The sequence below is a fragment of the Mandrillus leucophaeus genome, unplaced genomic scaffold (genome assembly GCF_000951045.1).
Source record: "Mandrillus leucophaeus isolate KB7577 unplaced genomic scaffold, Mleu.le_1.0 Scaffold140, whole genome shotgun sequence".
In the NCBI taxonomy this organism is placed as follows: domain Eukaryota; kingdom Metazoa; phylum Chordata; class Mammalia; order Primates; family Cercopithecidae; genus Mandrillus; species Mandrillus leucophaeus.
The window spans coordinates 1,532,416-1,557,726 of record NW_012101366.1 but is presented as its reverse complement, the minus strand read 5'-3'; the positions used below and the strand labels follow the sequence as shown (position 1 = coordinate 1,557,726).

The 25,311-nt window shown below is 35.9% G+C and overlaps 1 protein-coding gene across 6 annotated transcripts in view; it reads right to left on the bottom strand.

The window, feature by feature from the left end:
* The window catches only part of HDAC9 (histone deacetylase 9), a 927,644-nt gene that overhangs the window by 320,783 nt on the left and 581,550 nt on the right, over positions 1-25,311 (bottom strand). For 4 of the 6 annotated variants that reach the window (XM_011973895.1, XM_011973898.1, XM_011973899.1 and 1 more), the window contains one exon: positions 5,450-8,084. In XM_011973895.1, coding sequence (XP_011829285.1) covers positions 7,770-8,084 — 315 coding nt within the window. In that variant the 3' untranslated portion in view covers positions 5,450-7,769. Of the gene's footprint in view, positions 1-5,449; positions 8,085-25,311 lie in introns of those variants that run through there. The other 2 variants (XM_011973893.1, XM_011973894.1) reach the window with 1 other exon arrangement.

Genomic DNA, 25,311 nt, shown 5'->3' with positions numbered 1-25,311 from the left:
CAGAAACAGGAGGACCAACTGTCTATAGGAGATAAAGGAATGAAGATAATCAAAGATGACTACATGATCATCTATCCCACTGTCTAAATGGTGGTCTCATCATCATCATCAACAACAACAACAACCACAACAACAAAGAAAAGCAGGAAAAACCAGCACATATTATGGATGAATTTACTAACTTTGAGATGAGAATGGAGCAATAAGTGAATTCTCCTTACAACTAATATTGGTAATAAAACACTTGGTAGACTCTGAGTTGTCTTTAAGGTAAAAGAGAAGGATCTTTAAACCTTAAACCATTAAGATGGCTCAGATCTCTGCTAACACTAACATTTTATGCCTCTATATTAATTAAGAGCAACAGAATGATACTGGCAGGAGTAAATATTCATTTGTTCAAGTTTTAGAGCCCATCGATTTTCAAACTGATGTGATGAGATCTATCAATTAACAAAATACAAAATGAGGTGAAGATGATCTAAAGCAGAAACATAAATACAAATAAAAATATGTGAGTCACAAATGCAAGCCATATATACTCTTTTTGAATAGTCACATTTAAAAAGTAAAACAAGTAAGATTAATTTTAATGATTTTATATGACTTAATATATATTTTAAATATTATTTCAATATGTAATCAATAGACATCATCCTTAATGAAATAGTAGTACACATTTTGTACTATATCTTTGAAATCTGGTGTGCATTTTCTACATAGGTTGTACCACAATTCTTGCCAGCCGCATTTTAAACGTTCAATAGGTACATGTGGCTACTAGTTTGGACAGAGCAAAACTAGGGTTCTTTCTCCAGAAATTCTGTCAACAGAGGCATGAAGATCAAAGCGAAGACATGAACATTAGTTCCACATAATTTTTTTTAAAGACATGCTCTTGTTTTGTCACTCAGGCTAGAGCACAGTGGCACGATCATAGCTCAGTGCAGCCTCAAGCTCCTGGGCTCAACAATCCTTCTGCCCTAACCTCTCAGGTATCTAGGTCTACAGACACGCTTCCACACCTGGCTTCAACATAAAATCCAACTGTAATTAGTAAAAGTGAGTGACCAGGGTAGGATCTTAATTGCAAAAACTGCAATTACTTTTGCATCAACTAGTAGAAATAAGGAAAATGAAGATAATGTATGAGAAAATAAAGTCCAATAATCATGAAATTCATATCTCTTTAAAAAAAACTTAAATGCATGGAAGAATATTATTTGAAAAACAATGTGTATGATACAAAATGGATCAAAGACCTAATATTAAGGGCTAAATTTATATTAATGAAACTCTAAGAAGGCAACGTAAGTGTAAATCTTTATAACCTTGGATTAGGTTACAGTTTTTAAAATATGATACCAAGAGCACAAGTAGCAAAAGGAAAAATAAATAAACTGGACTTCAGCAAAATTCACAACTTTTGTTCATAAAAGAACACTTAAAAAAATGAAAAGAAAACTGACAGAATAGGAGAAAATATTTGCAACTTATATACCTGATAAAGGTCTACTACCGAAAATATATCTAAAAGCACTTACAACTCAACAACAAAAAGACAAGCAAGTCAACTAGAAAATGGGCAAAGGACTTGAATAGATGCTGCTCCTAAGAAGTTATAGAAATGGCCAATAGGCAAATAAAAAGATGCTCAACATCATTAGTCATTAATGAAACAGAAATCAAAGCAACAATGATAGCACTGCATACCCACTAGGATGGCTACCATCAATAAAGCAGGGAAAATAACAAATGGAGAAGATCGGGAGGAACTGGAACCCTCATACATTGTAGCAGGAAATTAAAATAGTTCAGCTATGTGGAAAACAGTTTGACAGTTCCTCAAAAAGTTAAACAGTTACCATAGGACCCAGAAATTTCACTCCTAGATATATACCCAGAAGAAATGAAAATACATCTTCTCACAAAAGCCTTGTACATGAATGATGACAGCAGCATTACTCATAATAGACAAAAAAAGTGAAAACTGTGTGTTCAACTGATGAATGAATAAGCAAAATGTTGTATAGCTATACAAGGGAATATTACTCAGCCATAAGAAGGAATGAAGTACTGATCCCATGGATGAACCCTGAAAATCTTCTGCATAAGGAAAGAAGCCAGGCACAACAGGCCACATAATGCATGATTTTATTTATATGAAATATCCACAGTAGGCAAATCCACAGAGATATAAAGCAGCTTAGTGGTTGTCAGGGGCAAGAAGGAGCGTGGGGTGGGAGCGACTGCTTAGTTGGTACAAGATTTTTTTTTGAGTTGGGGTTAATGGAAGTGTTTTGGAATTAGATACTAGTGACGGCTGCACAGCACCATGAATATTCAAAAACTTATTGAAGTAATTCCAGTAAATATAGTGAGAATCGCCTATACTTGAGTTAAAATGCAGAAGAAGCCTAGAACAATATACAAAAATAGGAGACAGGATATTTTGAAAACTATGAATCAGAGAACTCGAGGATCTTAGGTAAAAGCTATTAAAAATCAGGCCAGATTTCAGAAGGTGGTTAGGGCACCTGGCCATCTCTAAAACATTATTTCTGAATCAGATTCTTCAAAGGGCTTGAAAAAGGTAGATGACTGGGCTCCTAGTCAGAACAACAGAATCAGAACCTCTACGGGTGTGGTCAGAACCTGTTTCCCTCAAGAGGATTGTCATGCATCTTTCCACTGGAATACCACTTAGGAGGTCTAGAACGTGACAACTGTCTCTATTTTTCCCTTCCACAACGTTTTATACAGACTACTGAAGTCAAAATTATTATCAGGTGCGTCCTTGATAGGTTTAAAAAGTCTGTAAAAGGCAGCGTCCTGATGGTTTAGAAATTGGACTTTCTTTGCACTGGCTGGGGAATGAAGGTAAGAAGTAAAGGAGAGCTCTGAATCTGCTGAAATCCTTTCTCCTTCCCCCTAAAAATTAACCAAGTGTGGCCTATCTGTTTCACTCCCTCCTAGGACTGGCTATGGTCAGAAAAAAGAAGTCTACACATTTTCACGATTAAAAATGGTTGAACGAAATGTGTGCAGGATTAGAACCCTCATCTAACCCTAACCCTCACTAGAATTAGGAAAAAAAAAAAAAAAAAAAGCTCTAATCACTAAGCTCATATAGAAGCTATTAAAAAAAACATTATTGATTTGGTTGGGTGTGGTGGCTCAAGCCTGTAATCCCAGGACTTTGGGAGGCTGAGGTGGGCGGATCACGAGGTCAGGAGATCCAGACCATCCTGGCTAACACGGTGAAACCCCGTCTCTACTAAAAATGCACACACAAAACTAGCTGGGCGCGCTGGCGGGCGCCTGTAGTCCCAGCTACTAGGGAGGCTGAGGCAGGAGAATGGCGTAAACCCGGGAGGCAGAGCTTGCAGTGAGCTGCGATCGCGCCACTGCACTCCAGCCTGGGCGACAGAGCGAGACCCCGTCTCAAAAAAACTAAAAAAATTAAAAAAAAAAAAGTTTATTGATTCAAGACAGTTTGGTAAATGCTAATGAGGAGAGATAGAGAAACAATTGAATAAATTGGACAGAAGTAAGCATATCGGGCAGATATAAAGAATCGTTGCACCAACACAGCACAATGGTAAAGGTTGAGAACAGGGACTCTGGTGCCAAAGTACGTGGGTTCAAATTAAGGCTAGACCTCCTAAATCAGTGACCTTGACTTTAATTTATCTGTGTTGTGGTGCTCTCATCTCTACAGTGGGATGATAATAATACCTCCTTCATCAGGTTATTATGAGGACCAAATGAGCTAATAGATATGAAGTGCTTGCACACTGTGTGTGTATAATAGATAAAAGTAAACATCTTTTTGTCAATCAAAATGATCCCCAAAAGTTGCATTGCCTAAACACAGTTTACAGCCTCAAAGATGTTATTATAAAATGACATGTAACAACAAGAATATAAACATTTTTAAGCCTACATAGACATGTTGGCATGACTGAAAAGTCACATTCCCAATATCCTTTGTATTTGCCCAAATTCTTTGATTGCCTTCTATATTTTCCTCTTGAAATGGAGATGAAGGAGTGATCAATAATAAAGGGAATAGTAGTCTGAAACTCATTCTTTTGTATCTCCAAGTTCCTGATATAATCAGTTACAATTGGAGACCTCAAATTATTTATCATTGTAAACCTTCAATCGTATACCCACAATTTATACATATTACAGCGATTCAAAATTGTACGCTTCAATTATTGAAAAAAACATGAAGAAATGCCAAATTAAAAACAATATATCTATTAAGTACTAGGTTTCAACAAAAGGTTTAGTGTCTGAATTCCTTTTCAACATCCTTTGAAAAAAAGGAGCATACAACAATATATAGCAATTTCTAAAAGACTCTCTTTCTCAGATCTATGAAAAGTAGCAGTCCACACTTCATTGACCACCTTCAGCAATGAGAAGGTGAACTTTACTGCCAGAAGAAAAAAAATCTAATGATTATTTATTTCAAGACTTGGCAATAACTATTTTTTCTAAAGAAAAGGTTTCTAATGCTAGATTGATGCTTTGCATTAAAACAGTCACCCTATATAACACTTCAGAAATCAGATATACACTATAAAACCATTTTTAATTGATTTCTCTAACTCATATTTTAGGATCTCTGGTACCAAGTTAGTCCTGTAATTTTATAGTTCAAAGGCAAATTTCAGGAAATTATAATTAGCAATAATGGTATTTCCAGAATTCTGACTGTATTCTCAAATTTATGGCACTATAAAATGATAATCCATCTGTAACAGTCAATAGTTATAGCTCCAGATTTCTCGATACTCTAATGCAATACTGATGTGACTTAGAGTATGGCAGAGTTGCCTTTACTTGAATCAGGCTCCTGTTCCTCACGCTGGTATTATAATAATTGTTACCATAGAAGGGGAGATCATTTAATTACTATTTTCTCTTTAAATTTATGTGCTGTCACTTTCTACTTGTATTTCAAGATCTCACTGTAATAGACATAATTATTACAACACTTGGAATATTATTCATTTTAATATTTACTGAGTGCTTGTTATATTCAAGGGATTGTGTTAAGCTTTTTAAAAATAATTTTTAAGGTGAGCAAAGTTAGGAACTGACAACTATTTAGATAAAGTTTTATATTTAGAAGTTGACATTTTAATTTAAATACCAAACATGTTAACATATCATGAAAAAGGTTACACTGGCAAAAGGAAAATGAAGCAAATTTTACATGTGTTAGCTATTTGATAATTTTGGATGTAAATAGTTGAAAGTCATTATTGCTGAATTTATTGTTTTTAATGGTATTAGATGTAACTGCTCAAAATGCCTTTATTTTCTTGTTTCAACAAAGACTGGCAATATATTTTGATATATGAGATCTAGTGTGCAAGCTTCAACTTCGATTAAATACGGCAAGTTTACACAAAGCCAAGTGTATGAAAGGGGATCTTTTAAAAAAAACTTTATTTGAGAAAGGAAGAGACTTATAACAGAAGGCAAGAAGGGAAACATACAAACAATATATTTACAACACAAAACAAGAGATCACCTTCAAGGGTGTAAATTATAATAAATACAGTAGATTTTAAAAGAGACATTTATCAATTAATTCTAAGATTATTTAAGTCCAGCTTTCCTTTTCACTGGTTCCAGGTAGTTTCTTGATTAAATTCAAAGACTATCAAATTCAAACAATTAACGTCCACCAACTGTACTGATGAAACTCTCTCAAATGACATTATAAAAAATAGTTTTTTTTGTTTGTGATTACATATCTTTGAAGTAATATTATACAAAAGTCTGCTCAGCCACATGTTCCTCCCCAAATAAAATGTATTTTAAAAGATGCACTATCCCTTTTTTATGAGATTGAAAAAAGACTTTGAAGAAAATGAATATTTATGAGATGGAAAAAATATACAATTTTATCTTAGGCATGCCATATTTTTAATGCAAAACAACTGACAAAAAGTCATTTTAATATGAAGGAATATACTAACCAAAATATGTTGGTGATAGGGAGTGTTCCTATTATAGCTATTTGTCAAATTATCAGAAGGACTTTCATTATATGGAAAAGTTTTAAACTTTCTAACTTCTAGTTATGTTAATTTAATTTGAATGGAGACTTTTTTAAAAAGGATAATGTATCTTTAGCAGTAACATTTTTAAAGAAATATTTTTAAATGTCACAGCAAAATGTAAACAACACGTGCCAATAACATACAGTTGAACAATGTCTACATTTGGCAAAACTGCTATATCTCCTTTGAAATAGGATACTACACCTTGAAATACCTCGGATTTAGAAATATAAATATTTTAATAGAAAAAACCTCACAAAGATTCTAGGTCAATTTGGATTATCCATATTAAAGGGGTCTTAATACAACGAACCTTTAACTAGCTTAACAAAAGTAAACCTATAAAACAAGGTAAACATATCAAAAGGGAATATGAAGGAAATGTTCCAGTGAAAAGCTTCCGTAACAATTTCCCTACTTGTGGTGTTATTTTCTTAGACAATAAATCAATTCATAGAGCGCCCTTTAAAAACAGAAAGAGTAAAACACTATCCTCAGATTTTTTTTCCTACATTCCTCAGTACATGAATCACTTGGACTTCCTGTTTCCACAAGGCATTTCCTGTTCAGCCTCACAGAATCACTTTTCTGTAGGAGAACAGCAGGAACCTGACAAAGAACTGACTTGAATAAACAGTGTCTTCTGTTGCCTTCAAAGTTGTTTGTATTTTATAGCATCAAAGGACATAGTCCTCCTGAAGGTGCATTATGTACAAGTAAATTCTTTTGTTAAACCTATCTTTTCCAATTGTTATTTGTCAGAATGTTATGGTATATGCCCATGACATTATGGAATTATACTTAAGAGATTCTAGTGACAATATAAAATATGATACACCTTCTTCTTTTCAAACTGATTTTGACTTGATATCAGATAATATTCATCCTATTACTGTGTTTTTTGCAATTGTAGATACAATATTGTATCTGATTGGACCATTATGCTGCACATTACTTCTCACCAACATTCGCATCTGCTTCATTTGCTCTTTTTTGATAGACAGTGTCATCAAATTACACAAAATAAAAGTAAAATGAGCAGTGCTATGTGAGTCATAATCTAATATTGAAAGTAGTGCTGCAATTTGCATCTATATATTTAAAACCACCTGTATTCCTAATATGTTCAATTGCAACCTACACAATAACCTAGGACTACTGGCATGGTGACCAGAACATTTCTACTTAACTAAAAAAAGAGAGAGGAAGGAAGGGGCAGACTACCTTTAACAGTGTTCAAGACTATAGTATGATACATTATCTACAGTGATGTGAAAATTGAATTCTACATGTTGCAAAAAAATCAAAAACTAATCGAATGCTTCATTGATCAGACTGGGAGACTATCCAGCAGTCACTGATCTCAACACATAAACTAAAAATAACAGTGAATTTGTTTTCCTTAGAAGTAATTGGTGTAGCAGGCTTTGGGATAAATTTAAAGCCTATCAATTGCTCAGATATTATATATCATAATTTTAGTGTAACAGATATTTCCTTACCAGTGGATTTTCAATGAAATCTTGATATCTATATAGAGATCAGTATATAGAGAGACCTCTGTATAGATATATACATAAATCTGCATTAGTTAGAATCCTTAAACACTGAACTCAAATCATCAAGAAATATAAACTGATAGGAAACCATATCCATTTACCAAAACTGCAATGCATTTCATGTTCAGATAATGACTTTAATTACAAATCCTGGAGCTAAATCTTTGCCTATTACCTGTTGCATAAAAGCAGCCTGCTCCCCAGATTCCATTTCCTGGATCTGAGCATCTTCATCACTGTCCACTGGTTCCTCCTTGACCTTCACAGCCCCAACTTGTCCCAGTGTGTCATCCACACAAGCACTGCTGTCGCTCCTAGTGCTGTTGCCACTAGAGGGCGCTCTGTCTTCCTGCATCGCCTGGTCCCCCTGAAGCTCTTCCTCTGCCTCCTCAAGGTGACTGCCTGGTTGCTTCAGTTGTTCAATAGATTTCGAAAGCAGCTAGAAGAGAGTGTTCAGGGGTTCAAAATTCAGTAGTTCTTGATGGTAACAGAGAAGCAAATTACACTTTGATTTCTAATAACTTATACACTGTGATTTCTAATCATTGAACATATATTTCAGAATGAACTTGTAGGCAACAAGTTTCCTCAGTAATACGAAATCTGAAGTAGTCCCATTATTCCATATTGTGTGGGTCTAGTAGGCAGGGAATGAGGTCTTTAAGTGTTGGGTTGTTTTTTCTTTTTAATGGACCACTCTTTAATGCAGTTAGAACATGGTGTACAAAAAGGTAAATAAATTATCCATGGAAACTCTGAAACTTTCAAAAGGACAAGTTTTGAAAGTTGAACCTGGGAATAATACTTTTCTCAAAAGATAAAGGGGGTGTTAAAAAATGTTGTCAATATCATTTTTCAACGAATGTTAAACGCTGTAAAAGCCAGAACACAAATGCTAATAGTCTTTGTCTAATTTTCTCATACCTATACAGAGAAACTATAGTCAAATGAAAAAGTGCCTTCTTACATATATTTGGAAGACACAGAAATATTCATTTTGATATTCTGAACTTTAGAAAGGTGTAAGATTTAAAAAAATAATAAAATGCTTTACGAACAGACTCAAATGGAAATTAAGTATTAGAAAAGAATCAGGAAATTATTTTTTAATTTGAAAATCATTATTTAGACATTTTATTTTATAAATCAGATTGAAAGTTTTCAGAAGTCAATGAATTAACTGCTTAATGATTTTAAAAGATAATTGACAATATGCCTAACTTAAACAATAGCAAAATACCATAACATGAAAGCTCAATAAATGAGGAAAAAGTCTCAAGATTATTTCATCTCACAATGGCCACTTGTTTTATTTCACAATGGCCCTGTGGACTATATCATCTGTAGACCTTGAACTGTGTTTTCTAGAGTTGTTAGTTTTCTGCTAAGTCAGTGCCTATGTAAGCAACATGGCAATTATTGTAACTAGCAGCACGCTTATAATACCACCACCATAAACATGAATGCAGATTTTTCTTTGTCAAATTCATGCTTACCTCCTACTCACACATAATTAAAAAATACATGTTTTAAAATGTGAATACTTAAGTACTCAGACTTAGATGGACACCTCATCCTCTTTAGGCTTATAGACTTTCCTGCAGTCCACACAACCTCAAATGGCCCTGATAACACTAACAAAGCCCTTTAGTTTCACTGCATGTAGATTTATTAGGAATTTTCATTCATTTGTTCAACAAATATTTACTGAGTGCCACTATGTTCAAGACACCATGCTAAGCATTAGAAAAATAGCCACTGCTCTGCCCTCATGGAGCTTATAGTGAATGTCTTAGAAAGGCTTCAAATACTTATTCCTATTTTCAAGTATGATAAAATGCTTTGAAGAAAGAAACACAAGATGTTATAAGAGCACGTACTACTTGGCATAGCAGTGGAAATGGGGATTGTCAAGGGAGTTAAGCTGAGGAAGTGTTATGTTTAGGTTTAGACACGAAGGATGAAGGATGGAAAGGAGTTAGTTACATGTATGAGGGGTGGGAAGCAGGGGTGGAAATAAGGGTGGGGAGCATATCTGGTAGAAGGCAGAGTTTGTGGGGACCTTGGATTGGAAAAGGAGACCAGCGCATCTAAGCCACCAAAAGTCTAGTGGAGTTTGAGAACAGATCGGAGGAAAATGCTGAAAGATAATGTTAAAGTAGATGATACAAGTTATAATACATTTGGGTGAAGAGTAAGAATCTAGAGAAATAAAATATAACTTAGGAAAAACACATATAAGGCCTAAATATCACCAAAGTAAGTCAGACATGATCAAGCTAAGAAAACATATACCAATCAAAACGCATATCACAATGAAGAAATTTGAATATGAATTTCCTTTGTGCCTATCATCTAACATCCATTGTTACTGGCCAGTCAGGAGAAGGAGGACACATTCATTTAATCATGGTTTAGATGACTTTAAGTATATTTTAGGAAACTATTTGCAGGACTTTTGTCCCAATTCTGAATACTAATCAGCTCCTCTTTAATATATAATACTTTGGATAGTACTGAGATTCTGGATAAAAGAGACAATATAATAGTCCTAAATTTTGACTACAAAGTTGTAGGATCCCATTTAATTGGCTGTTTAAGAAAGAATATGCAACAGCATATTCTTTCTTTCAAATAAGATATTAAAGAAAAATTCCTAGTTTTGGCTGGAATAAGGACACTGAGTAACAAACATCCACTAATTATTCAGAGAGAGAGGGGGAGAGAGACTATCAGTCAGTGTTGCAACCCTTACTCATACCTCAGACTACAAATAAGAGCAGGTGAGGGGAGCTTGTGGGAAGAAGGGATTTATCTGAGAAAAGATATTAGCCAGGTAAAGGAGGCTGCAGGAGCCCATCAGAGAAACCAACTGTAAGAAGACTGGACAAATGCTCACTGAGCTGTAGAAACTCTCCCTCTCACTAATACAGCATAGCTGAAAAGTTATTTGGAACCTGCTCAGTAGAGCTAGTGGACCAATGACACTAAGGAGTCAAGTAGACACCCGGAGAGGTGTTCAAAAGATCCTGCCAATAAGGGCCTCTTGAGGATACCAGAAGAACTTTATGGGATGTGTGGCTGTGGAATGGGAACTGAGTGTGCTGGATGAAAGGTTAGCCAGAGAGCCAGTATCCAGGAAATACCATGTCAGAAGTCCCTGCTTTCTGGGGGGTGGGGGGGGACCATGACTTTGAACCCTAGCTAGTTTCTGGATGTCTGACATTACAGAGAAATATTCAATAACTAAGAGGAAGCCAAAAATATCACCCACCAAGTAAAAAGACTCTTCTGTTACGATTCTTCTCCTTCCTAATCCCTGGCCACAACATGGCCTCTCAGTGTCTCAACCTCTCAACCTCCAATGGTCTAGTCCTCCACTCTACCTCATTCCCCAACATTATGACCTTACCTGAGACCTGATCTTTATCAGTAACCCTGCATTCCTCTAGATCTCAATATCAAACATCATTCCTTTCTTCTGGCTCTTTCTTAGAATATTCTGACACCAACCATTCCTCATTCCAGTGGGTTTTCCAAGCCACACTCTCACTACATATTGTCCCCTTCATTTGCTCACTTCCCTCCTTTCTGGACAAGGTTCCATACTTCATTGAAAACCATTCCTTTATATTACCATCAGTGCTCCTGCCCCTTTCAATATGGGTTTCACTGGACAAATAAGACTTCTAACCTTAGTCAATACTAAATCTCTGCCAAACCCAAGCAGCTGAATGAGCTAGGAAACAAATAAACAAATTACGATCATGTTGAGTGTTCTCCAAATTCATGACCACACCCTCCAATGGAGTCTCAGTGCTGCCTGGCAACCCTATTCCACTTTTCCAGTTAATTTACTCTCACTGTCTTATACTACCTCCTCTCCCTTCAAATCTCTAACATTTCTCCCTTTTCCTCACTCCCTGCTGATACCTTTGCTTCTCATTTCATTGAGAAAATGGAAGCTTCAGAAGAGAAACTCAGCCTGCTGCTACTAGCACATTTATTAAGCAATCCCATTAATCCCTCCTGCTGTTGCAATGAATGAAATGTCTGCTCTTCTATCTCAGTCAACCCCTTGGCTTACACCCTGGATCCCTTCCCCTCCTGCAATTATCTACTGTGTCCTCCATCACACATATCCCCTCTCTGCCGGAATGCTCTCACTAGTACTCTTTCAGCAGTACCATCCATCTTAAATAAAACTTTCCTTGACCTCCTCCCCAACCCACACCATTACATACCTCCCTTCACAATAAAATGCCATGAGTTATCGCTCTTCACTGTCTTCATTTCTCTTTTCCCATCCTCTTTAGAATCCAGCCAACTAGGCTTTCCTCCACATTATTTAACCAAAATCTCTTGTTAAGGTCAATAATGACTGCAATGATGCCAAACCCAATGGCCATTTAAATATGATATTAATAGGTGGCAGCAAAAGTGAATCATTTTAGAAAGGGAAATAAGACAAAAATCATAGCATTTTTGAAAATAAGAGACTGTTATTACCATTGCAGCCAAAGACCAGACAAACTGAGTGTTAATTTACTAGAATACAATTTCCCATAGTTAGCAAGTTAAAGAAAATCTCTAATATTAACAAATCCCTGAGTTTTCACAGAACATAGCATATGTACATTTTAACAGAAGACCTTCTGAAATCTGACCTGTGAAGTCACTGAAGTATCCAGAAATCACATTGTTCAGTCTATTAATCAAATCTGGTCAGTATTTACAACCTCACTGACACAGATATGCATATGACAGTTTATATAACAATTTTCGGCACGCAATACAGAAACAATTCTATTTGTTCCGGTCAGTTTCTTTGGCTTCATCTACACTTCTGATGTACCAAAGGAAACATGGGGAAGAAAAAAGCCAGAATGAATAACGTTGTGATCACTTGGCAAGAAGACCAAACAGTGAAATGATATTTTTCCAAGAGCAGAATTCCTTCATGGTTCGTAAAAGAAATGTTTCTTGACATAAAACAGTAACTTCTGAGTAGAAAACATGTAGATATGAAATGCTGCACTTGAAAATCTTCTAATAACATTGTCAAAAACTCTGATTTTTTAAAGAAGGAATCTTATGCCCAAAAAAGACAAGTCATCTCTAAGATTGTAAAATAAGAATTTGTGATTTAAAAAGAGAAGAGTAGAAACCTAGAACTTTTTACACCATTCTACTCCACATTTTGCTCTGAAATAGCTATATATTCTGATGACAACTGGATTAATAGAAGCAATTCCAATCTCTCTCCTGAGCTCCAAACTTGCATAGTTAGCTGCTGACTTAACTTCTTTTCTTAGATCTAGAATATCTAATAGACATCATAAACATTAAATACCTCAAAGATAACCTTTATTCCCATCTAACCCAATTGTATTGATCACCCAATCTTTCTCATTTGAGTAAACAGCTTTACCCAACTGCATGAGCCAAATATTTGGGATTTATCCTTGTTTCTCTATCACTCATCTTTTTCATTTAATTTATGAGCAAGCCCTGGCAATTCAACCTCCAAACATAAAGGCTTTATCTTGACATGTTTCTCCATTTCTGCTGCTACCACTGCGCTCCTAAATACCATACCCAAAGGCCCCACTCTGGGCTCCCTGATTGCCCTCTCGGCCCTCAACAATACAATCTCTTACAGTAGCTCTAATAATTATTTTTAAAATGTAATTTAGGTAACATTAATTCTCTGCTTAGAATCCCCCACTGACATCCTATTATGCTTATAATAAAATTCAAACCTCTTACCATGGTCCACAGACTTTCAACAACCTGGCACCACTGACTCCTCTGACCTTGGTTGGCATATTGTTCTCTCTTTTTCACATGCTCCAGCTACCCGGGCCTCTGGCTGCCCCGTGAATAGAAACATGCAGAGTTTGTTCGCCCACAAGGCCTGAGTCTATGCTGTGCTCTCTCTGCTCCCTCAAATCTTTACATGCCTGACTGGCTCCTTCTTATCATATTTTGCCTCTGTTATTATCTCATTAATATATTTTCGTTAGAGTCCTCATTGTTATCTGGCATCATATCGCTATCTCTGTTTACAATACAGTTATTTCCCAGACTATAATATAAATCTCATAGGGCATGAGCTTCCTGTTTTTCATCATTTTATATCCCAGTACCTAATACATTGCATAACACCTAGTTGGAGCTTCATACGTTTCTGAAAAAGTTACTAATGCTTAGTAACAGTGCTTTGACACTTTTTCTCCTATGCTATAAAACAAAGTCAATGTCTACAGGAGCAATAACTACCCCTTTTCATCTTCTCTGGAATAAAATATGCTCTTTGTGAAGATTCACAAAATACAAAAAAGACAAATGGGACATCCGGTGCCAGTGTTGCAAAATATAAAAGCAGAAAAGGAGTTAATCTGCACTTCTTATTTTATTTTAGGTATCTGACTAAGGCTGTTTTTGTTTAAACAGTCAAATTTGTCACAGTGGAAAAAATTTCAATTAACTTCAGCAAGGAAAATTTACAAACAAAAGTCACAGAGAAATTCTTGCCTGCCAGATTTGAATAATTTCCTATAAAAGTTACTTGGTGCTATTTGTAAATTTCCGACTATTTACTAGGAAAGTGAGTATTTGGAATTTCTTGTTTTCTATGTGTTTCTCAACTACAAATATGACCACTGCAAAGCTGGTATGGGCTAACCCTTTTCTAATTTGTACTGCCACTGAGTGGCCCCAGATGTAGTTAGGAGATGTCTGCTTACTCTCAGTGGGGTGGCAGGGTCTCTCTTTGGTTGAACATCTGGAGGTGATCCCCTAGCAAAGTCGAGCTGTTGCCTTGCTGGCTAGAAAACAGCTGTGGGACAGATAACTGTGCAAGCCTGTGTGAATCTCTGCTGAGGCCTCATCTGTAAAACACACCGTGTGCCACTCGTCTGACACCAGGTGAGTTACTTTGGAGGAGAACCCAGCAGAGATGAAGAAGAGCGCGGCTGCACAGCTTCTCCTTTGCCTTTTGTCTGTGCTCGTACTCATCTGTCAGGCTGTCTCCCTATTCTCCGTGCTACTGTACAGCAATTGGGCCAAACACTAAGCACGTCACGGGCAGCCTATGACCATTCTGAGTTTGTAACACACACACTTATATATACTCAAACAGATGTTCTGTGTGCCAGATACCACGGTAATTTATCCAAATTCTGAATGTCTTCAAGGATTACAACTAAACTTCAATTTTTATCAGTCCCTGCCCAGGTCATAATTATACCAAATCTTTAATTTCAGAATCTTACATTCCATGTTTAACATCATATATTCTGTTGGCACATGATGAAAAACTCATTAAATAATATTTAAAGACTGTCACTAATCTTTACACGTTAGCACTTTAAGTTCACCTCTGTGTAAATTACATAACTTGATACAAGTCTATAAGTCACTATAAGCATACATTTAAATAAAATATACTTAATTTCTATAATTTTAATGTGTCCCACAGAAATCCTTTGCATCCCAACAAATATCTTCAGATACAAAATATCAACTAGGAACAGGATCATATAAAGAGTAAATCTGCTCCTGATAGACATCTGATTTTCTGACATTGTCAACACATCATTAAATACAAGTGTTTGAATATGATTATTAAACTATGCAAAATGACCTTCAATGCAACTCACCACTTTCTTATTTTGCCTCAGATTTTAAGACAGATTGTACTTGGGGAATGGCAACAGCACAAGTTGTTTTTTTGTTTTGTTTTGCTTTTTTTTTTTTTTCTTTTAAATAAATGTAATATTCTTCCTTTGGAAAATAAAACCTTTCCCTTAAGCTCCAAGGAAACTAGATTTAAAAATAATGATAAAATTCTGTCTCAATTCACAAATAGATTAGGTATGGACCAACTGTCCTCAAAAACAACATGCAGAGCTTGGAGGGCTTTCAAATTGAGAGGTCTACTTGGAGTAGAACTCCAACCTCAAGCCAAAATGATACTCCATGTCATTTTGCTTCTGTGCATTTTAGGGAAATAGAACCAAAATTAAATAACAAGAGAAGAAATATTTTCTAAATATTGTTTCATTATTCATAAAAATTGAAGTCTAAACTGAAAAATACCATTTCTAAGCAATATTAAAGAGGTTCTAAATTAATCTAAGCACCAAGTGAATTTTTAATAAATGCTGCTTCATCTTTTTAACTCTAAATGATTGTCCAAAACAATGCCTGCAATTAAATTGTTTTCCTCTGGTTCTCAAAACTTCATAATATTGCAGTAACTTCAATAAATGTTCCCTTCTGGGAAGGAAACTAAAGGTTTGTTCCAACTAGTTTGAGAACATTGCCCACCCATCTTTTCATTCTTCCAACAATTTTTTTTTATTGAGCATTTACTATATGCCAGGCCTTAGGAAAAGAGTGGTCAATCAAGCAAGATCCCGGCACACAGTAGGGGAGGCAGAAAATTAGCAACTGAAAAATGAAACTTGAAGTGACAGGGAACGATGAAGGAAGGCGTGAGCAGGTGGGTGTTTCTGTTTACTCTCGTTTGGATGGGCAATAAAGAGCCCTCTCAATAGGTGAGGTCTGAGCTGAGACAGACCCCAAAACACAACTGAACCATGAGAAGAGGTGGAGGTTGAGCCTTCCACACAAAACAGTGGCTGGCACAACTCATGGAGATGGAATGAGATTCCCCAAAGATAAGAGAGGGGGCCAGTGTGGCTAGAGCCTAGAGAGAGAGGGAAGGGAGGAGATGATGAAGGCAAGGGGAGGAGGCAAGAATCAGATCATGACAGCCTTGTAGGCCACGTAAAAGTGTTTGGATTTTATCCTGCAAAGAAGAAGGAGCAAGTAGGGCGTTTTAACCATAACATGATTTGGTTTGCATTTAGAAATGATCATTCTGGCTGCTATGGAAGACTGGATTTAGGGAGGCAAAAGTAGAAAGAGGAAGACTGAATTTTCAGAACATACAATCCTCAGCAAGAGTGTAGAATTCTTAACCAAGACTTCTTGGCGGGGGTTGGGGCAATGTTTTTAACTAGCACACAAATAAGCAGTTTTCCCTTCTTTTATAGCACTGCATAATTTTATGTCCTTTTAAAAATTACATAATAGGATTTTTTTCCCTGATAATCTTTAGGATCCTTCAGTTGACAGTATACTTTCTGACCAAGTTTTCCTCCTTTTCTCTTTAAGAGTAGAAAATAGAGGCACAGTGCGGAAAGGCATCCTTATTCTCTTTCCTAATCATTGACAGTTTTGGAATGGGTCTCAAAATAGACAAAATCTCAAACCAATGAATCCCTCTCTTCCAACTCATAATCATCTCCCTTTCCTCCATTGATTAATTCCTTATTTTGGTAAACTGGAAAGCAGTGCAAACCCAATTAAACACAGTGACCAACAAAGGAAACAATCAGCAAAATGAAGCTAAAACCCACAGGATGGGAGGAAACATTTGCAAATTACCCCTCTGACAAGGGATTAATAACCAGGATATATATGGAACTCAAACAACTTAACAGGAAAAAAATCTAATAATCTGATTTTAAAATAGGCAAAAGATCTGAATGGACACTTCTCAAAAGACATACAAATGGCCAACACTATATGAAAAAAATGTTGAACATCACTAATCATCAGAGAAATGAAAATCAAAATTACAATGAGACATCATCTCACCCCAGTTAAAATGCTTTTACCCAAAAGATGGACAGTAATGAATGCAGGTAAGCACGTGGAGAAAGGGGAACCCTCGGACACTGGTGGTGGGAATGTAAATTAGTACAACCATTATGGAGAACAATCTGGAGGCTCCTCAAGAAACTAAAAGTAGAGCTACCATATGATTCAGCAATCCTACTGCTAGGTATATACCTAAAAGAAAGGAAATCGGTATATCAAAGAGATATCTGCACTCCTGTGTTTGTCACAGCACTGTCACAATAGCCAAGATTTGGAAGAATATAAATACTGCGTAAGATTTTAGAGGTGCTTAACATGTTTACAAAGCACTTTCAGATATGTTCTCTCATGTAATCCTCACTGTAAACCTCAAAAATTTGCTGTTTATGGAATTATTAAACAAAAAGGCTGAATATCTTGACCAATCTTGCAAAACCAATAATTGTGCAAGACCTCAGAAATTTCTCTTGAAAAATCTATCGGGATGATATATTTTGTACTTCACGTGAGCTATGCATTTGATAGAATCATATTTGATTATAATGATCTGTTTACAGGTCTTTGAGCCACTCAAGGGAAAGAACATGTCTTCTCTATTTTCATTTCCAGAATGAAATGTAATGGTTGTTAATAGATAAGTCTTTGGGGAACATCATCAATTATTCCATGACCGGAGACTGTTGTAGGAATTTATATTGCTAGCTGATACAACTAGGTTAATAGCAAGAGAGTAGAAGTACATTTAGGATATGAGAGCATAGCTCTGGATGCACTTCTGCCTGCAGGAAGAGGAATACTCTAGACCAGATGACATTTCAGGGTCACTGTAGTTCCTCAGATTTCGTAAGTAGTTTGAGGAAGAGCTGAAAGACACAGGAAAAAAAGAACTAAACCAGGAACTTGCAAGCTACCAAAATATGTTAAAAAAAAAAAAAAAAAAGAGAGAGAGAGAGACTGCTACCTACTGGCCTACTGGCAGTTTTCATGTCCACAAATCACTTAACTATATTAAAAATTCCTTAGCAAGACCTAATTTTTTCATTCTGTCACATGAAACTACTTGTCAAGGTTGGGAAACAACCAAATTATTTAGCTTCCCTTTCTCTTTGAACTGCCTGGAATCAACATCAGTCAAACAACTCACGTGGTTTAATTCCCCAGATACTTTTCTTCCCCGTTTTCTTACCTCATAGTCTTGTCCAACTATTGTTTTCCTCATTCAATAAAAGCGTCTCTGACTAGATTAACAGTGTAGAGTGAAAAGGAAAGGTCTAGGTCCCTTCCCTTGGTCTCCAAGTTATGAAAGCAGCACTGGGAATGTTTATGAATGCTGCACATTAATCCACTGAAATGGTCATTTTGTTTCTTTTCCAAACACAGGATTTCATCACATCTAATAATAAAGCAACAAGCCACTTTCTGTATATTAGAAACCATCAACTTGTAATTATATAGTGAAATACATCTATATGAATTCCTTGTGATGATATAAGCTGGTATTGTATAAGTGAATTTTTTTGGAGCCCACTACGTATTTAAAAGAATCTATTTATATTGGGCCAATTATCTCAGAATAACATCGATTTAAGGGTAAAGTGAAAGTTTCTTTTATAAACCTCTATAGATACATAAATAATCCAGTAGGCTTTTTACAATTATAAAATTAAGACGGCTTTTCAATGCTTGCTAAAGTTTTTGGACATATTATCCATGTAATGGGCAAAATGTAATCCTAAATTGGTGATTAAAAGACCCTGCATGGAAACAAGCTGTCAAATGGATGGAGAGAAATTAAACCTGACAACAGTAATGCCTACTTTCCTAAATGAAAGCCCAGTTCAAGTTTCTACTCATCCATTTTTCAAAACATAAAACAAGGCATTTTCCAACCACCCATAGATGAGATGCCAACATTTGCATTTCACTTGAACCTGATGAAGTCAGTAACTTCCAGCTTCAGGCTTGCCCAGAACTGCTGTGGAAGATGTTTGTCCAATCTAAAACAATAGCAATGTGACAACATGCGACAAAGGAATGAAATGTGGCCTGGTCGTAGTTGGCTCTGTCCTGCATTCCCTCTGCACCGTTTGGAAAGCCTGATAATCCAACAGGATATCGGAAAGTCTCACTGTCAGGTCCACCCGCAGAGACTGCCAAGTGAGTAACTGGAAGGAGGGCAATGTGTGGAAAGTTGGGAGGCAGGGTTGGGAAAGGGGATTTCTTCATCGTGGCAAATCTAAACCAGTGCAAAAGAAAAATAAGATCATTCTATTTTTTTCAATGTTTGTTTGCCTTGTTTTTAATTGTGAATTTCCTACTTTTAGACAAAAATAAAATTAGGAAAAGCAGGTTTCCTGCTTGGTGATAAAATAAGACTGAAACCATAGGCACAAATAGTTAAAGACAGGCTTGTGTGTCATACAACCTATGTCAGGATTTCAGCTCTGCACTAGCCCTGCCACCTTGCTCAATCTACTTCAACACTGTAAAATTAATTTTCTTGAATGAAAAGAGTGAGTTGTTAAGGTTGATGGGACGATAGACATAAGAATTCTGGTGTGGAGTCCAGCTCATAGTAAATCCTCCATATAAAAGTGAGCTGATAGTTTTTAAATGACCCTACCCTAAGGTATCTATGGAGAAGGTGCTGAGAAGATGCACAGTGCCTAAAACAAAGGGAGGAAGAGGTACACTAGAAGAAACAAGTGCAGCAAAAAGTCAAAAGTGGGTAAATGGCCCTTGTGTAATTATACTTAACATTTAATTTGCTTACAAGTAAGCCATGGATAGAATTGCATTAGAATACAGCTAATATAAAGTGTCTGTTTGAGAATATGAAGTATAACTTTTAAAAATGTAAACTTTTGGAATATACACACATGTAAAGAATTGTTCTTCTAATTAATCTCCTTCTCAAAATATATACTTTTTTCAATAGTGCACAAAATAGTTCTACATTATAACTGCCTTCTGGGACACTTTACAAGGCAACACATTAACACACACACAGGCACGCATGCTATGTTTGTATGTGACCACAAGCATGAAAGGATATACTCTCTTAGGTCACTGTGGATGAATGGCTGGGGACAGGGAATGGGTATAAATCAAGAGGATTTCAGAGAATATATAACATTCATGTTAGAAAATTATGTCAAAAAGGAATAAAACAGATACTACTCAAATAAACAGTCAAATTCTCTTCCAAAACTAATGAAAGCTCTCCATTTGCTCAGATCCAGCATTTGAGCATAATTATATTCATGCCTTGCTTGTCAGAACATAACATCTACCTGTTTTAATAAGGGCAACACAGGACATCTGCTTGACCTCACATTCACTGGTCTTGTCTTAGATATATTTTTATTATGATAAAATAGCACTCATGTCAAAATGCCTAAGTATCACAGTAATAAATATATAATAAATACTTATATCTAGACTGAACCTTGGCATATATAAGATATCATCTTACGATTTATGTAAGTTTTTAAAAAAGTGTTGGCTGATAGCCAGTCATAGGAATGCACAAGATATTTATCACAGAGCATATATGAAAGAAAGAGAAAGAAAGGAAGAAAGCAAGAGAACAAGCGAGCCAGCAAGAAAGAAAAAGAAAGGGAGTGAGATATAATAAGAACAAGATAATCCAGAGAAGTAATTAACTCACGTTTTATTTCCTTAAAGTTATCAGTTTTCTTTCTCATGTCTCCTTTCTTAATACTTAGCACACTGTATTACTGTTTTTGTTTGTTTGTTTTGAGATGGAGTTTCGCTCTTGTGGCCCAGGCTGGAGCGCCATGGTAGGATCTCGGCTCACTGCAACCTCTGCCTCCCAGGTTCAAGCCATTCTCCTGCCTCAGCCTCCTGAGTAGCTGGGATTACAGGCATGCACCACCACACCTGGCTAAGTTTCTGTATTTTTAGTAGAGATGAGGTTTCTCCATGTTGGTCAGGCTAGTCTCGAACTCCCCACTTCGGCTTATCTGCCCGCCTCGGCCTCCCAGAGTGCTGGGATTATAGGCGTGAGCCACTGTGCCCGGCCTGTATTACTGTCTATTTGAATAATTCAATCCCTGCTCCACAACCTGTAAGCTCCATGAGGACACCGAAGGCTGTTTTCTTAGTGCTTAAAACTGTGTCTGCACACAGTATTTAATGATTTGTTTAATGCATACATACATAGTTTAATAATTCATTAAGGTAAGTACTAAACAAAGTATAAATTTTCTTAAAATTTCTGCTCTTATGGATGTAATGGAATGAATATGAAAAACAGACATTAAAAAGTATTAATATTCTAGTTAAAATAGAAACAGGCATGAATTACTGCAATTCTATTAATACTATAACAGAGAAATAAAGAATAATGTTGTCAAGGGGATGGGCCATGGCAGAGATCTATGTCAAATTACCTCACAACAAAAATGCCTGAAGAGATTTTGAAAAATTTCTATATATCATTCAAATAGTGAAGTGACTAGAGATTTGCCCTTTTATTTTTTTAGGCAATGCTTAGAATACTTCTTTAAAATCATCAATATTCCTAAACAACTGTTATATAGTCTGTTTTAATCAATCACAGTTTTATTTCACCAGAAAAAAATCCTGTGGTAATATTTAAACTTGAAATGGGCTCAGGAGAAAATTACCAATACCTTATTACTTTTTGTTTGCTATTTCGTATTTGAGGGAAGTTCTACTTTAGAAACTCTTTTTCCCTCCACTGAGAAAAACAAGGTGTACTGGCAAAAGCATCAGTCTTCTCTTGATGCTGGTATAAAGAAACTTAATTTTTTGAAAAGGTTCTTCCACGGTACTTGGGAAAAATGATATAAATGAATGTGTAATGACATCATTGCACAAAATATTAATACCATATATTAGCAATAGAAATTGTTTAATGCATTTCTGATTTGTAAATGTCTCAGAAAACAAAAGATCAAATGTTGTAAGCCCTGATTTTTTTATGATTAAGCTTCTAAAATAGTTTCAGTGAAAAATAGAATATTCAAGCTACGGGCAGAGATAAATCATTCTGACAGGGTTTCCTCTCCAGCCTAGCACTCTTCTTTCTGACTCTCCCCATTAGTTACTGGCAGATATAACAGTATAAATACTATAAAAGCCCATTCCAGGGATATTTCTGCTAAGCCCTTGAACACATACACCATAACTATAAGAGGCAAATAATCTTACGACACACAAATATCCCACAAATATCCAAAATATGACAGTAAAGTATAAGGCAAGATGTAGGTAAATTATTTTGTATGATTAATAACAGTTACAATATATATTTACACTGAACATGAATATTTTATAAACATATTAAAATAATAGCAAGATATGAAAAACTCTTTCAAATTTAATAAGTCAATCACTGCATCACCTATGCCCCTAAAACTATAGCTTTGCTTCTAATTCTGCAGAAGATTATTAGTAACTCAAACACATTACTACAAATTTTATACCAGGAAGCCCATCATATTTAATCTGATACAGGTTTAGAAATAATCCTACTTATATTTTCTTGTTCCCACTTCATTTTTTGTTTCTCTAAATTCCTCAAAAAAGAACCATAAAAAGGAAATAAAAGAAGACATATTTAAATATGTCATTTGTATGTCGACATCTTCATGTGTGCCTGTATTTCCTGCTATAAGTATCTCAAGAGTAAGGACCATCGCTCCAATTTGAATGGGTTTCATGAAGGTTCACCCACGGAAATGGGGGAACGTGACAAAATTTCTGTAGTGATTTCTTACTAATGGGCATTCTAAATGGTTAAATCAAGTATGTAGCAATATATTATACAGAAACATGTTAGCTTTGGGCATCTAAGTTATGAATGTGACCCAATGTGAAATAAGCATCCTTGTCACCTCACGGAAGCAGGTGAATACTAGCCATTCACTTCTTAAGGGTTCTATTGTGAATATTTCAGAGTAAGGCACGGGTTTGATATTTTCTTTAATAAGCTTCCTCTCTGTCCCCTTAGACAACTGAGGGCAGGTAAAATATTTTCAAAATCTGGAGAATACCCAATGTGCATATGCCAACTTGATTAAACATATGGAATACATACTTGGAGAAAAGCCAACTGGCGACCTGCTTGAGTCATCTAAACACCCAAGCTGAGAGAGGTTAACATATAAAGATCAGCTTTGGACTTTGAAGTTTTCTGTTCTTCATTTTGCCTAATTAAGACAAGATTTAATAATCAAACCACTGTACAAACATGTACCTAAAAGTATAGGTTTGTTTCTAATTTGGGGAAGAATTCTTAACAGACTCAAAGGAATCAGCTCCACATGGGAAAAGGTCTCTGATAAGATTTGCTTTTCTCATTGCTAAAATGCAAATGCCTGCTTTTCATCTGAGTTTTATCCAGTGTGACTGAGGTTAGCATCCGCCTGTCAAAATCTCGAGTTTGATACTGAAAAGGAAAGATTCTGATATTAGCATACCATCTGAATCTGAAACGGTGGCAATTAGTTAATAAAAAACTGTATTCCAAAATATTCTTAAAGGTATTCATAGAAACCATTTGTAGATCACAATTTCAAATGGAGTAATCTACCTACTTTACCATAGTAGAATATGTACATCCATGTGTTTCTAGGAAATAGAACTAAGCATGGCAGAAAAGCCCATCTACTATCTAATACTGGTTTTATAAACAAACCTAATTCCAGATCGAAACACTATAAGGCAAAAAATAAGATCCCTAATCTTCCCTCCCACATACATTTCTTGCCCTAAACAGTGGACAATTTTTCAAGAATACCTAATGATTTTAAGTTGTGCCGAAAGGCCACAAAACAAATAAACAAACCTAACTCTACCATAATATAGAAAACATAAGCAGAGTCACATACAAGTCAATGAGTATTATGCCATTAGTCAGAGAAGGAAATTGACTCTCTCCTGACGATACTGATTTGATATAAAATAATTTGATATGAAATAATTTGCTAAATTTAGAGAAGTGCTACAGCAATAAAGTAGGCATTATCTAATGACACATAAAGGATCTGCAATGTATCGTAAAAGGTTAGAGAGAGAGTTGCCCCTGCCAGCCACCCCATCTCTAGCACCCCAATCCCACACATACTTTTGCTACTTTGAGAGTAGCAAAGGGCTAGGCTGGAAAAATTTCTGTTCAGAAGCATGGTATCTAATCCATGCTTCCTTCATGGCTCTGCCCTTGTTACCATGGAGGCCAAAAGAAGAGAAAAACTCCAGCAACACTTGCCATAAAACCAGCACGTGATGAAGATCCCTTTTCCCTACTGCCATTATAAAGATGATTAGGCGTCTGCCCATGAGAGTTTATTTTGTTTTGTTTTGTTTGTTTCTTATATCATGGTACAACAAAGTTATTACTAAGCCAGGTTTTAGCTATCCATTTATTAGTAAACAAACTATCAGTTTGCAATATAATGCCTCTTATGCCTCTGTAACATACTTGTAGATGATACAGCACAAAGGCAAGGGAATAGAATCTTAATACTCAGGACCTTAATATTTTCCAGGAATTTTCCAGGAATGAGAAGATGGTGCTTTTTTAAGCCTACCACAGCAAAGAGTAGTGGAAAAACTGTCCAGACCAGGTTCTTTAATATCATTTTGCTTACAAATTCATAGAAAATCCTTTACTGGTCTGTCTGATATTATGCTGCAATCACCGTTTCTTTGTAGTTGCCTCAGCAGGAGAGCTCCTAAGGATGTGGTATGGTACAGACATCCGCTGTCCATTTTAGCAACGTTAAGACTTCCAGGAAGAAATGATCACAAGTTTCTGAGAAACTACTCCAAACGCTTATTGGAATGAAGTGGGGCATATGCAAAATCAATGTAACATAGATGCATACAAGTTGCTGAGAAGTGCCTTACTGGCTAACCTTGGCCTATCTGCCATCACCTGTACAAACTTTTTGACATGTCAACGCACCACATTCAAGTCTGCCTCAAATCTTTTCTGCAAC